A 14,250-nucleotide genomic window follows, 5' to 3' on the forward strand; every position below is an offset into this window, starting at 1 on the left:
CCAATTGCATTTGATTTTAGGTTATAAACTACGTTTATGTAATATGCAAATAATAATCGAAATTTGCGTACAACTTTCATTTACTTAATGTGTTATGGACATATTTTAATTTTCCGAGCAAGCAGAATATGTATGACCTTATAAGAAAATGTATTCCCCTCCTTTTAGATCCCATCGATTCGTTGCAAATCCAGAATATCTCCCAGACTAGTTAGTTACCTATACTAAATATCCATAAATTAAGTTGCCCTTTTAAATAAATTCATCCGGGAGTAAAATATACTACGTTCGTACACATGCACGCATCGAACCATGGCGTATTGATTGGCCGTGGGGCGACTGCGCGTCCGCAAAACCAACATGTTGGTAAATCTCCATCCGCTAAAAACTGGAAAATCTCGTCGAATCCCGGCTAATTTTTTACGATAGAATATAATGAGGTTTCTCCAATTAGGCGGTGCGGTCCGTGGGATCGGTCAGAGGGGGTGTTAGTGCGATTTTCGGGACTATAGGGAGGTGGTGACCCACGATTGATTTGCCCCCTTTTTAATCGGTAAGTACATATCGGCCTTAATAATTTAAAGCCAACAAATCTTGATATGATAACTAGGTCAATTTTTGTCTTGTGTATATAAAAGGTTTAGTAAGTGAGGTAAATTCATTATAGGTCCCGTCCTTTAGAATTTATGCATTATGGAACCCGGACCCAATAAAAAATCATGGCACCAGAAACGCATGGGACCCGCACCGTTTGCATCCTTTGAAGACCTCTCAGATGAGGTGAGGGCTCGCGTATGTATCTCAACTACTTTCCTTAGCTTGTCTCTTAGTAATAGAAGCACGCATTCTTAGCCTTTAGAATACTTTCACTACCTTAAGTGAGGTAAATTATAGATTGCATGGTATCGAGGATCTAACTGGATCCTTTTAGATCACAGTAGATGTGTCGCTTCAATAATAAATCATTGATTAGTTGGATATATTAGAGATAATGAATAAACCGAAGAACGTCATAGCAACATCTTGCTCTTTACGAAGATACCGGGTCTTTATGTATTTATTTTATACACAAACACATAAAATAGTAAATACATGCAAAGAAAATATATAAGGATAAAAAGTACTAAGCTAATGTTGTATACATGAAAACTTTCTTTTATATCTGACTTATAAACCTTAGTCTTAAAATAATAGTTATTTGGGATGTTGCAGAAATATCAGTGGTTTGAAAAAAAACTTTGATTCTTTGACAAAACTTCTAATTACGCTTAAATCTTTTTCAGCCCGATAATCAATTACGGAGCTTTGAATAATTTTAGATATACACTATCGGACAAAAGTAGAACAACTTTTAAGTTAAGTTTTATTTGAATATGTCGAGAGTAATGCAGTTCTATACATAATGAAAGTCAACAATATTTTTAAAGATTTTATTTCGGTAAATTAATAAACTATATAACAAAAACCAAAGATTTTATTTAAATGAACAAAACACTCTAGGGACCAAATTTTAAGTAGAGAAACCTAATTTTTTTCCTAAATAGTTCAACATGATACTTATTTCTATACTAATGAAATTAATAGTGGGTCGAGTATCTCTTATTGGCAATAACCTCGGGACATCGGTTTGGCATGCATTCCAAGTTTCATAATGGTTTCTTCTCCAATAGAATTCCATGATTCTTGCATAACTTTGATTAGATCATTGTTATTGCTGATCTGATGTTGTCTTATACCGTGGTCTAGTTGCTCCCAGCGATTTTCAATAGGGTTAAGATCGGATGTTTGCGCAGGAAAGTCCTAAATTTTTTTTTACTATATAGGAATTATAAAAAGTTTCTGTACTTTTGTTCGGTACTGTATATGTTGCACGTGAACTGGCTATTTCCAAATATTCTTGTTTCCCGCGCGAATTCTCATTTTTAAAAGAGCTCTAAAATTACCCTCATACGTAATTGACTTTGTGTAGAATCTGATGGCAAGTCTAAAAATCCGTCATCTCTGTGACCCCTAAAAGCTGTTTTCCCATGGTAATTATTGTGTCAGTGATAATAGTAAATAGTAATCTTTTTCAAAGATTTTTTTGTAAAGATTTTTTTGAATTTGTATTAATTTGCAGTGGACAGTTGGTTCTGACTATCAGATTTTGGTTTGTCAAAGCTTCTTAAGAAACCTATACTTTTTCCAATGGCTTTAATGGGGTATGCATTATTTTGAGGGGTTTCTAAGTAACCATTCTTACAAAGAACATTTTTTTAAATTTTGTTTAATCAAAAATTCCCATCATTTAAACTGTGAGTTCGAAATGAGTCGATTTTTGTTTTTTTCTTCAAGGTTTGCTGGCTCAGGGTCTGTCATACTCGTTTTCATAGTTTACATCAATGGTAACCTATAACTTAAAGAGAAATACGTTTATTTCTTAGTAGAGTTCCATCATTCACAAATATACTAAAATAAAATGGAAAGTACAAGGTGGTCCTTGGAAGTGGGAAGTTTTGATAGTGTTATTATTTCGCAACTATGAATTAACAGGCGTGTGAACTGTTTTGTTAAATTATCTGTCACCATACGCCATTTAGTAACTATGGAGCAGTGGGCTAGTGCACAACGTGCTTTTGTGATCAGTCATTTCCGAATTTACCTCTATATCAGTTGGCACTGCAGAGTTCCTTCGATTCATGCTTTAAAGGAATGTAACGCCTGAGAACGTCCATCGTTCTAGAGAATATAATATTATAGGGCGTTTAACCGAAAAGCGAACTCAGGCATTAAAAAATGTAATAGTTGTTCCACTTCAAATATTGAACGAATATGTCAATTTTCACGCATTCAAAATTCAAATAATCCAGTACTGAAACCAATAGACATCTATGATGACGAAACGCATTTCCATTTATCCTGCTACGCCAACAAACAACATTTTACTAATTTAACCGTTGAATTGAATTGAATTGTCGAAATAGTGGTCTGCCAAGGCAGTTATGCATATAGTTCTCCCAATGGACCCGTCATGCCCCCCCGGGGGTTATCAGAGCCACACGGCCTTAGAGAAACCGATAAGGCTCTCTGGTCTGAAGGACTTAAAGTCACTCGGTACACTGAAAGTGTTCAAGTATTTGAACCTGGCGCGCGTGAGTGCTGGGCACCCCCCGACTACATGGTCAATGGTTTCATCCTCCTCACAGCACCATCGGCATTCCGGGTTGTCCGCAATACCGATAGTATGGAGATGGCTTCTTAAGTGCCAGTGACCGGTTAAAAGACCTGTCACTAGCCGAATTTCGCGTCTTTTTAGGCGTAGTAGATTTTTAGTGAGACAGGCAGAGGGCCCACCTATGTGCGCTTTGGCCTGTCTCATACCAGGGGACTCAGTCCATCTTCGTTGAGTCCACTTGTCCAGCAGACCCTTCATTGACGCGACCGCAACGCATTTGGCGATACCATTGGTTGCCCCATCGGCACATTCGCGGATCCCAGTCTGGCAAGAGAGTCCGCTTCCTCATTACCTGCATGGCCTGCGTGGCCAGGTATCCAGACCAGCTGGACCCTGCAGCCAACCTGCACCAGTTTTTTCAGGACTTTTATGCACTCTAGTACAAGCTTGGAGCTTACCTTTGCGGCCGTGATAGCCTTAATGGCAGCTCTGCTGTCCGAGCATATTGATACGACTGTATTGCGGTGTCCGCAGCTTAGGATTTTCTGTCCGCATTTTAATACAGCGAATACTTCGGCCTGGAAGACAGTGGCGTGCTCCCCCAGCGAGTATGCCCTACTGGTATGTGGGAACCCACCACTCTGTTATTCATTCTGGAGCCATCTGTGTACCAGATGGTCCCCCTATTTAGCAATGCAGGTCTGTTGGAATGCTGCCACTCCTCTCTACCTGCAATGTGCGTCACGAATCCCTCGCAGTCCACAGTCACTGGAGCCATGCAGTCACTGCCCATCAGAACCCGTGATCAAATTTTTGCGTGACCGGTCTCGCCAGCACGTAGTTCGCCGAGGACGTATAGCCTTTACGCAGTCAGGCTTTTAGTTACCAATTTAACCGTTATACAGCCCAAGGATCACAGTATGGTGAGCGATATCATCCATTGGAATATACTTTTTTGAAGATAAAAATTATAACACTGTTACGGTAAATTTGAAGCGTTATACCAACACCCACTCAAAGACAGTAGAGGTGTTATTGGTTATACCAGTATGATTATTCATTTTTTGAGCTACCAATTAAACAGATTTCCACAGAATAACCAATCGTGTAATTCCTTGCTAATGAATACTTCACACACCACAATATAGCGTCCTTAAGCTCTTTGCAGATATTGTTTCCGACACACGTTATTCCTAGACGAGGGGATATTGACGAGCCTGCAAGGACGCCAGATCTAACGGCTGGCGAGTACTTTTTGTAAGGCTACCTAAAAAATATCTTCATTGGTGAACCAAGAACTATTCAGGAAAACGGAAATTAAAACGGACATTACTGAATAAATTGAAAATATTCCCATTGATAAATTGGATAGGGTTATGGAGAATTTCTATGACAGGCTTCATAGAAGCCTTCAATAGAGCGTGTCTTGAGAAAAGGGAAGCCTATTGAACTGAAATTATTTTTAAGAAATATAAATACATTAATCTAGCTTTTTATTGTTTTACTGCATTTTATTACCATTAAACTAGCATTGAAATCTTTAAGTAAGGAAGGAAGTAATAAAAACTTCCTACTTCCAAGAACCACTTTAATCCTGGGCAAGTTTAAAATGAAGAATTTTACAAACAAAACTGAATGATGAAATAATCTTGATATAATCTTTAAAAAAGTGATACCTGATTTATGCTCCTTGCTGAAAATAATGGAATTTTTGCTGCAAGAAATTTTAAACATTTTTCTTTGACTGTTCTCGAGCTGATGGATGTATTTAGCAGTAACAGGATATACTAATTTAGATCAATTCTTACAGTTTAAATTATTTCATTTACGATCAAATCTTAATATTAGTTAATAATAATATTTTGCTTGGGATAGAATAAAAATTGGGAAGTATAAAATGCATCAAGATTATATAATACAGCCAGAGTATAGTCTAAAACCTGAATACATCACTATAATAGAGAAGTTTGTAAGTATAAGACCCACAGAATAATTACCAAAGGATAAAAGACAAACCTCCGAATAAAATTTTTGGGAATAATGCGCCCTATATGAGAGTAGATACGATACGAACTAAGAAGTGTAAGTAACAGAAGATGATCATCACCAGGAAACCAATTTAATTATTTTGCTTATTGCATCTAAAAGGTGTTTTATTAACAATCGGAAAAACGTTGACTGGTTATAGTAATGATGATTGACCTAAAACTAAGTTATCGAAACCTTAATGATTTAGAAAATACAGGGTTTTAAAAGTTATAATTTTATTAATTTTTTTTATTTAGGTGTTTTTTGGGCTATTCACTTGGGTTTTTACTGCTTTATTTTTCGAGATAAGCAAATTTGTTAAACATGTTTACACTGTAAAAAAGATTAACATCATTTTCTATTTTTTTACAATGACTGACATACTATACATATATTAAAAACTGAAAATGATATACAATAAAATTCAATGTGAAATTAATAAATACCTATGACAATTATATACCTTAATTATTATTAAAAAACCTAAATTATAATCATCTGATGCTAATGTTTTAAAAATAAATCAATTATATGTATATATAACCATTGTATCAATATTTTTCAAGGAATAACGTGAATGTATCCTTTTCATTTCACCAATTTAATAATAGAATAATTAATAATACAAATTTTTCATTTAAAACACAACAATTTTAAAATGCTTATTTTTTTACAATTCGTGAAAATAGAACATTTGTAGCAAATTATACTAAAAATCAACATTCCATAAAAATGAAAGTAAATAAATGGTTAATTGACAACAATAAAAACTAGATCACAAAACAATAAATGCATTTTTCACTATTTTTCAATTTATAAGAATATAAATTTATTCACAGCTAAGTTTCTTAAATCTTAATTTTTTTCTTTAAATCTTATAGAATAATATAGTATAAATTATAATAGGTAAAGGACAGCTTCGAGTTCGAGTTCCGATTGGAATTAAAGGATAGACTTATGCGACATCTCTATTTCCCCAATTGTTGTCTTATCGATCGATGAGTTGCACGCAGTATATTCTTATTATACCGGGTGGCGCATCGAAAACGAAACAGAGCCAATTACGGGCAGTCCATTAAATTTTTAAAAAAACGCTCGGACCCGTCAATTTTATTTTCGAAGGGGACACTTAATAATCACAAAATCACTTTCCCACCTACAACCCCCTAAGCGGGAGTGGCACTACCCCTAAAACCCTAAATGGGAAGGGGGGTCGAGTGATACCTAATTGGAAAGGTCTCTTAATTCTCTTTACAAGGGTACTTGATTTGACGCAATTTAAGTAAGTACTTTTTAAAATTTTCGCATTTAAACCTTAAAAGGTAATTTTCAATATGTTTACTTTATCATAGACTACTAAAGGTACAATGTTTAAGAAAAACAATGCCAGGCAGTAGGACAAAACCATCAAGTATTATGAAATTATGAGACAGAAAATGAGATAGCTCTATCATATTACAGAATATTTTGACCTTAAGTCTAGACATTTAAAAAATTATCGCAAAAATACATTTAAAAAGAATTTGCTTTAGTTCACTATCTCAATCACAGACCACGTTGGTATTAATATTAATTTATTTACGACAGGTAATAAATATCATTAGAATAATACGGATGAACTAGAGAACGGGTCAGCCAAAAAATTTTACAAATATTTGTAAAATTTTCTTGTTGACCAAAACTAAAAATTTAATTATTCTCAATTTATTCTAAATGTAGTACGCTATTAAAATGGTGATTTATTGTGCGGGACTTTGTTTTTTTTAGGTAATACCTATTTTTAAAAATAAAAATGGTGCGTATAACGGCAGAAAGAGTTGAAATAATTGAATTATTTTTTGGAAATAAACAATGTGCCAATAAAACAACGGAATTATTTAATGAGCGACATGAAAACAGCAAGGTGCAGCGAAAGTATGTCTTGGAGCTTGTTTCCAAATTTCGAGAAACTGGATCAGTGGTGAATCGCAAACGCAATATTGAAAATCCCGTAAGGAATGAAGGTATGAAAGTGGCTATACTAGGGCATATTAATCTAGATCCTAGATTAAGTACCCGTTAATTGAAAACTGTCACAGGTACTAGTCGACGTAGTATCCAAAGAACTCTAAAAGCTCATAAGAGTCATCCGTACAAAATACATCTTGTGCAAGAGCTGAATGAAGATGATTTCGATCGGCGACCACAATTTAGTGGAACTATGAGTGAACGAATTATTAATGACCCAAATTTTTTGTTTAATACGTGTTTCTCTGATGAAAGCTCTTTCTTCCTGAATGGCTTGGTCAATCGTCATAACTGCCGATACACTGGTCTGACAATAATCCTAGAGTGTATCGTGGGGTACACACCCAATACTCACAAGAGTTAAATGTCTGGGCTGGTATCTTTGGTGATAATTTAGTTGCTCCATTTTTTTTACCTGGAAATCTGACAGGTGAAATGTACTTAGAGCTATTACAACAGGCCATTGATCCAGCATTGACAGCTATAATTGAAACTCAAAATGACAGATACGATGAGGATAGATTGATGTTTCAACAGAATGGTGCCCCACCACATTATACGTTATTCGTGCGAGAATATTTGGATCGCACGTTTCCAGGACGATAGATTGGAAGAAGAGGTGCTATTGAATGGCCTCCACGATCGCCGGATTTATCACCTCTAGACTTTTTTCTTTGGGGTCACTTAAAAAGCAAAGTTTATGAGACTGAACCCACTTCGTTAGAAGATTTGCAAGGCAAAATTGTAAATGAGTGTCTTCAAATAACGCCTGAAGTATTGCAGAACGTGCGACAACGCTTTGAGCAAAATCTTTTTTATTATATGGAGAATGGAGGTGGCCATTTTGAACATTTATTATAAGCTAACACTTAAGCAAATTCTTTTTAAATCTATTTTTGCGATAATTTTTTGAATGACTAGAATGGGTGGAATAAAAAAAAAGGTATGACGTCATCGGTCATTTTTTTAAATGGAATGCTATATTTTTTATTGGATTTATGAAATATAGGTGAAATTCCAAGCAAGTTTCGTATAACACACCTTATCTCAAAACTCAACTGTTTCCGAAATATTTACATTTAAATAACAAGAAAACAAATAAGTACGTATATTTACAAATTAAGGTAAAATCGAGGATAAAAATAATATTATAAACACTGCTAATTGATTCTATTTCCATAGTTGCTCTTATAAAGAATCTCCATTTTCGAATGTCACTGTCAGTTCGAAAATTAATAGTTTTTATGAGATTAAATTATGGCTAATTTAACGGAAACCCAACGAATTGAAATTTGGATGATGCTAGGGTACGGGGATCGAATGCGCACGCACAAAGAGGTAAGTGAACTGTTTAATGCCAAATACCCAAACCATCCTATTTTTCAGTCAACAGTTGGTAGAATACAACACAAATTCATAACTTCAGGTCGTGTTAGGGATTTGTCAAGATCAGGTCGTCCAAAAATTTCTGAAGAAACAAAATTAAACGTTCTGCTCTCCATCGAAGAAAATCCAAAAACAATGCAACTTCACAAATTTCAGCTGATAATAATATAGCCGGAACTTCAGTAAGGCGCATCTTAAAAGCAAATGAATATCACCCTTATAAAACTGGACTAATACACGAATTAAATGAGGACGATTCTGATCGAAGAAACCAATTTTGCGAGCAAATGATAAACATTTGCAATAATAACCGTCAGTTTGTGTTACGAGTTTTGTTTTCGGATGAAGCAACTTTTTGTTTAAACGGTGTTGTAAATCGGCAAAATTGTCGGTACTGGTCAGTGTTAAATCCACACTGGGCAACTGAGGCTCATACACAGTACCGTAAATCTATTAATGTTTGGGCGGGTATCGTGGAAAATAAAGTAATAGGGTCAGTCTTTTTCGAAGAAAACTTAACAGGACAACGCTATGTCAATTTTCTTCAAGAAGATCTTATCCCTGCTTTGGCTGCCCTATACCCAGACGAACAAGACCCTGCTGTCCCGACAGATAATTTGTGATTTCAGCAAGACGGCGCACCGCCACATTTCTTTCGAGATGTCCGTAATTACTTGGATACAGTGTTCCCAGGAAGATGGATAGGACGAAGAGGGCCAATAAAGTGGCCGGCCAGGTCGCCAGACCTAACGCCCTGCGACTATTTTCTATGCGGGTACCTGAACAGTAAAGTTTATATTGAGAAGCCAAACAACGTAGAAGATTTGAAAAATAAAATTAGATATGAAATTAGACGTATATCACCCGAAATAATTGATAGTCTCTTACATGAGTTTGTAAACCGTCTTGCTTTCTGACAATAAGTAAATGGGGATCAGTTTGAACACTTGATACATTTATAAGAGTCTTCACAGTTTATAACATCTTATCCCCCATTTTATCTTAATTTGTAAATAGACGTACTTATTTGCTTTCTTGTTGGTTAAATGTAAATATTTCTGAAACAGTTGAGTTTTGAGATAAGGCGAATAAACATTTACTAACATTGATGATGCAGAAGTAGACGGTAGCACAACACCGCGTAGAGGAGTAACACTTGGGGAATAATCAATTGTATTTATGTAATTGCTTGCATTATTTATTTATTTAATTACTTTCTTTCTACATGTATAACGAATCACTTAAATTACTTTTACAGACTTCGTGCATACACTTTCCCTCAAGTTTTCCACGTATACGTCTTACTCTAATACGTGAACACACATGTCACGTAGACAAGACCGAACTTTTAACTTGACTTCTTTTCCTCTGTTAGATTTGCTTAAGAAAATCGCTTCAAGCCAAACATGCTTTTCTTCAGAAAATATTTAGATTTTTCTACCATCTCATCAGACCAGCTGTAGAAGGATCAGAAGAATTAGTAGGTTCTTTGACTACCAAAAATTTATAATTATAGACTTTCTTGCAAAAATTCTAAAGACCATAAAAATCAACTAACTATTACTGTAGATTTGAGCAAATGGTCGCTTCAAAGGCTTTACCTAACCATGTTAAGTTCGGAAATCTTTCTCATATATTCCCTTTACAACACCATCATATATGCAAAGTATTAGGCTAATTACTAAAACCTGTTTATTTATGCCTCCCAAATCGGAACCTGGTAGCCACAATAAAACCGTGGCTGTTTTGTTACCAATCAAGCTGTTTCAACACATCTACAGTGGTAATTTACAGTACCTACTTGTTACTGATATTAATTTTGTACTGATTTTTTGCTCGCTTAAAGTGGCCAAACCTTATCTACACAAAATAATGTTTGCCATACTTGTCTTACGGATTAATTGCAAATAAAAATCCTGACAATATATAGAACCACAGCGACATCCCAAGATTAATCTATTATTTTCTTCCAGACAGTTAGCCCGGAAGAAAAAGAAATAAACGTGATCCGACTGCCCGGCATTTCCGAAGACTTGACGCCCTCTCCAGACGTAGAGACTCGACGACACCCGGGCATCAGCTTAGTTAGTCAACTGACCGTAAGGGAGTCAACCTCGCCCTCGACCTCGCCGAATAGTATGCACCAATGCGGCTCCAAAATGAAACTGGGCAATACGCCCAGGATAGATATATCCAGGGCTAGTAGCTCGTCCCATTACGATAGCAGAGATAGCAGTCCTGAGCGAGAGATTATTTTTGAAAGTAGCGATCCAAATTCGTAAGTATACACAGATTTTAAGATTCAATTCAAGTTTTATTCACGAACGTTTTTCTCTGGGAACACTGCCTTGGTGTATCCAGTTTTGAAATGTGCCATCAACTACTCTTGGTTTAAAAGAGGGCTTATCAAGGATATATGGGAAGCCCTTTGGTAATATGGAACACTAAAATGGACAAGTAGAAAAATAAGTGAAGTCATTGAATGTGTTGGTATCTAGATTCAAGAAGAACTCATTGCCACTATCATCCAATTTTCTTAACTCTACTTTTCAAAAACTCAGTAGGCTATAAAAGTTTTTCCTCAAATTCTTCTTGACATAGACAGTTTTTGCTTACTTCTAGAAGAGCATCGTCGCAAAAACTATTTTGTCTATGACGAACCAACTTTGTCTCTTCCATCTTTAAAATTCTGCTCTTGCCAGCTCCATTGCATCTCTTCGCAATTGGAATTCCCAAATAACTCTTTTCGATTTATTAATAGTTTCTCTTCTACTCTTTTCAGTACAAAACTCGGCTTAGGATTCAAAGAGGACGACGCTCTTGAACTGCGACTTTCTACTGAAGAACTGGACTTTCACGACGTCGCCGAGACAAAAACGCACATCTACAAACATCGTTCCGCCTCGCCGGAGTTCGACGAGCTGTGCATCAATAACAATTATACCAGCAACAATCGAAAAGACTCTCAGTGCTCCGACGTTATTTTACTGTCGATATCAGGCAGAACGTCCCGTTTATCCAGCATAGGTAGCCAAGGATCTGGTCAAAGCCGCTTATCCAACGCCAGTCACATTTCCGTGACCTCGGGTCACTCAGCTTATTCCCAGTGTTCATCCCCACATAAAACTTTACTCGAAACCTCGTTTTGCGGATTTAAAAGTTCCCAGACTAACATAATGACAGATTTTTCGGATCCAAAAGGTGACACGGATTTGGAGAAAGCGATTTTGTCCAGGAACCACAATTCTACTGAGGCCATTGTAGCTGAGGGGCTAGTTAGGAAGGCGCCACCTATTAAAATTGAGTCTGCTACCCCGTTAAAACAGAAAAGCACTGAGAACAAACTGGACGATAAACCGAAGTTGCCACGTAGAATCGTATCCAAGAGTGGAGTAGAATATATTTATATTCCACTTAAGGGTCCCTTACCAGCAGATGATAGTGTAGAGAAATCTGCTTTAGAAGTTTCCAGACGTGAGCCAAGACCTTCTTCATCTAGTAGCTCTTCACATAATAAGCCGAGAAGAAAAGCTGAACGATCTAGCAGTAGAACACCCGCGAAAGCAACAGAAAAAAAAACTGAACATACCCGCAGGCCAACCCCCGATACTTTAGATAGAATACAAACAGTTACAGAACCCAAGTATATTAGGATTAGACTTAAGCCTGATCATTGCTATGAAGATTACGATCCTTCGAAAGAAACCAAAATCACTAAAACCTCTAACTTGAGTTTATCTTTACATAGTCCCACTGTAGGGCATGCAGATAACAGTTTCCATGTTATCCAGCACCACGCAAGAAGTTTAACAAACAGTCCTAAACTTTTACGGAAAGAACCTGGTGGAATCAGTCCATCCCAATCATTGCCAAGAAGAAACTCTTTTGCTACACTATTTAGATCAGGCTCAGACGTTTCAAGTTCATCAAAAACAAAGAGGAAAACCACATTTACGGGGTGTATTGAAGTGAGACACAGAAAAAATACTTCCGCCTGCGTGTCTTCTAATGAAAGTGTCGATAGCAAAGGCAAGCAAAAGTCTGTGCTATCTTTATTTAAATTTTCAAACAAAGACAAGTCTAAGTCAGCCGAAGCCACTCCGGAAAAAATTAACCGGACTCCAGCCAAGCCTCGACCTACCAGGCAAGAAAAACCGGATAAACCTCTTCAAAGTGAAAGTATTAGGATACCTCTGCACTCACCAAATTATTATGAAGAAAAATCCTTATTGCAAGAGGTGCAAACTTCAAGTCAAGACTCACAAGTTACCGTGGTAGAAGTAGAACCACCACACAAGCCAAAGATTGATATGGTGCCAGTTTCTGAAGAAACGATTCAAATTGTAGAAGCAATTAGTGTAGAAATTAGTAAAAAAACAGATTTAGCCGCAAAAGAAAAAGAAGTAGTCGAACAGAACAATGAACAACCAAAAAACGACGTGGCTACTACTGTGATAACTGTTGAAGTAGAAGCTACTCAGTCTGATAAAGATATTCTAAATTTTCCAAGAGAACTAAGTGGTCTCAGCCCTAAAGAAGAAATCGATGTGAAAAACTTATCGCTAGATTTAACAGATAGTTTAAAAAATGTAGAAGCTCAATCGGTGGGTTCCTTCGAAGGTCACAACTCGTCTGAATCTGAACGAGACATGGAAATAGAAAAAGAATACAGAAAATGTGATAAACCTTTACTTTCTACCAATGAGTCGGTAGAAAGTGAACGTAAAGCTGTCATAAGTCAGCAGAATTCTTTTGAAGATGAACTGCCTTATGTACCGACAACACTTCCTCAAGAACGATCAGCCGCTTTACCAATATTACCTATAAGGCAAAGAAGTGCATTAGACATGTCAACTTGCTCCATAGAACGTCCTAGATCTACCACGCCCATTCACTCCAGCGGCTTAGATAGCTTTGTTGATAGCTTCGAAGTGAAATTCGAACCGACAGCTTCAGTAGTGACAACTTGTCCGGAGAAGTTGAAAATTTCCTTGCCAAGAGCTGAGTCCTGCAAAGCAAAGTGCCAATCAGAAGAAGTCCTCAGGGAGTTGAAAAGGGGCAAGCTGAGGAACGAAAAGACTATCGACGTGCCTCCTCCGTTGCCCGCCAAGGGTATTCAAAAAAGCTGGATTAATTTTGAAGAAGTTCCTGAGCGTAGAAAGCCTCCAAAGCGCATACAGACGATTCCTTCTAGAGGACAAATCGATATAACCGGACTGGTTAAAGATAATATTGTATATACTTACGTGAATCCTGAAGAGTGCAAGTGTGAATGTCACGAACATAAAGAGGGTGATGCCAAAGTGATCCAGAAAGATGAGGAATTGCTAAGTACAGAGAAAAATGGGGCACATGTAGCCAGATAGGATAATGTTAGTTATGTAATTGGTCACGATGATTTGAACCTTGTGATATACTACTTTTAAAAAATCATTAATATCAAGACTGGCCGGTTTTGAAAATACTAATAGCAGTCTTAGAATGCGATTGTTTTAAGCGGATTTTCGGAAGATTTTTTTGATTCTCTAGGTTAAGTATGAAAAATTTATAAATAACGTTTTAAGACATGTTAAAGGTAAGAAAAATCGATATAATCGTTAAACAAATGTTAAGCAATACTCTATTGTTGGTTTCGAAATTCCTATGTAAATTCCCTTAAAAGATCATTGTTAATT

General features: G+C 36.5%; 1 protein-coding gene across 4 annotated transcripts; it reads left to right on the forward strand.

Annotated features, from left to right (window-relative positions):
• Nucleotides 1–314: 314 nt before the first annotated feature.
• On the forward strand, nucleotides 315–14,250 carry LOC126750646 (uncharacterized). Of its 4 annotated transcripts, none has more exons than XM_050460310.1 (4): nucleotides 315–553; nucleotides 668–792; nucleotides 10,549–10,853; nucleotides 11,358–14,250. In XM_050460310.1, exons 2-4 carry the CDS (start codon nucleotides 694–696, stop codon nucleotides 13,939–13,941), a joined length of 2,988 nt encoding a protein of 995 aa, XP_050316267.1. In that variant the 5' UTR covers nucleotides 315–553; nucleotides 668–693; the 3' UTR covers nucleotides 13,942–14,250. The 4 variants fall into 4 exon arrangements, with proteins under 4 accessions (XP_050316267.1, XP_050316268.1, XP_050316270.1 ...); XM_050460311.1 differs by having other exon boundaries at nucleotides 668–780; XM_050460312.1 differs by having other exon boundaries at nucleotides 538–553; nucleotides 10,553–10,853.

This window comes from Anthonomus grandis, chromosome 2, assembly GCF_022605725.1.
Source record: "Anthonomus grandis grandis chromosome 2, icAntGran1.3, whole genome shotgun sequence".
Lineage (NCBI taxonomy): Eukaryota > Metazoa > Arthropoda > Insecta > Coleoptera > Curculionidae > Anthonomus > Anthonomus grandis.

Coding starts and splice junctions, on each gene's coding strand:
- LOC126750646 (XM_050460310.1), top strand. CDS start 694: ATGGAACCCGGACCCAATAAAAAATCATGGCACCAGAAACGCATGGGA. Junction 793..10,548: donor CAGATGAGGTGAGGGCTCGC/GTATGTATCTCA, acceptor ATTTTCTTCCAG/ACAGTTAGCCCGGAAGAAAA. Junction 10,854..11,357: donor GAAAGTAGCGATCCAAATTC/GTAAGTATACAC, acceptor TACTCTTTTCAG/TACAAAACTCGGCTTAGGAT.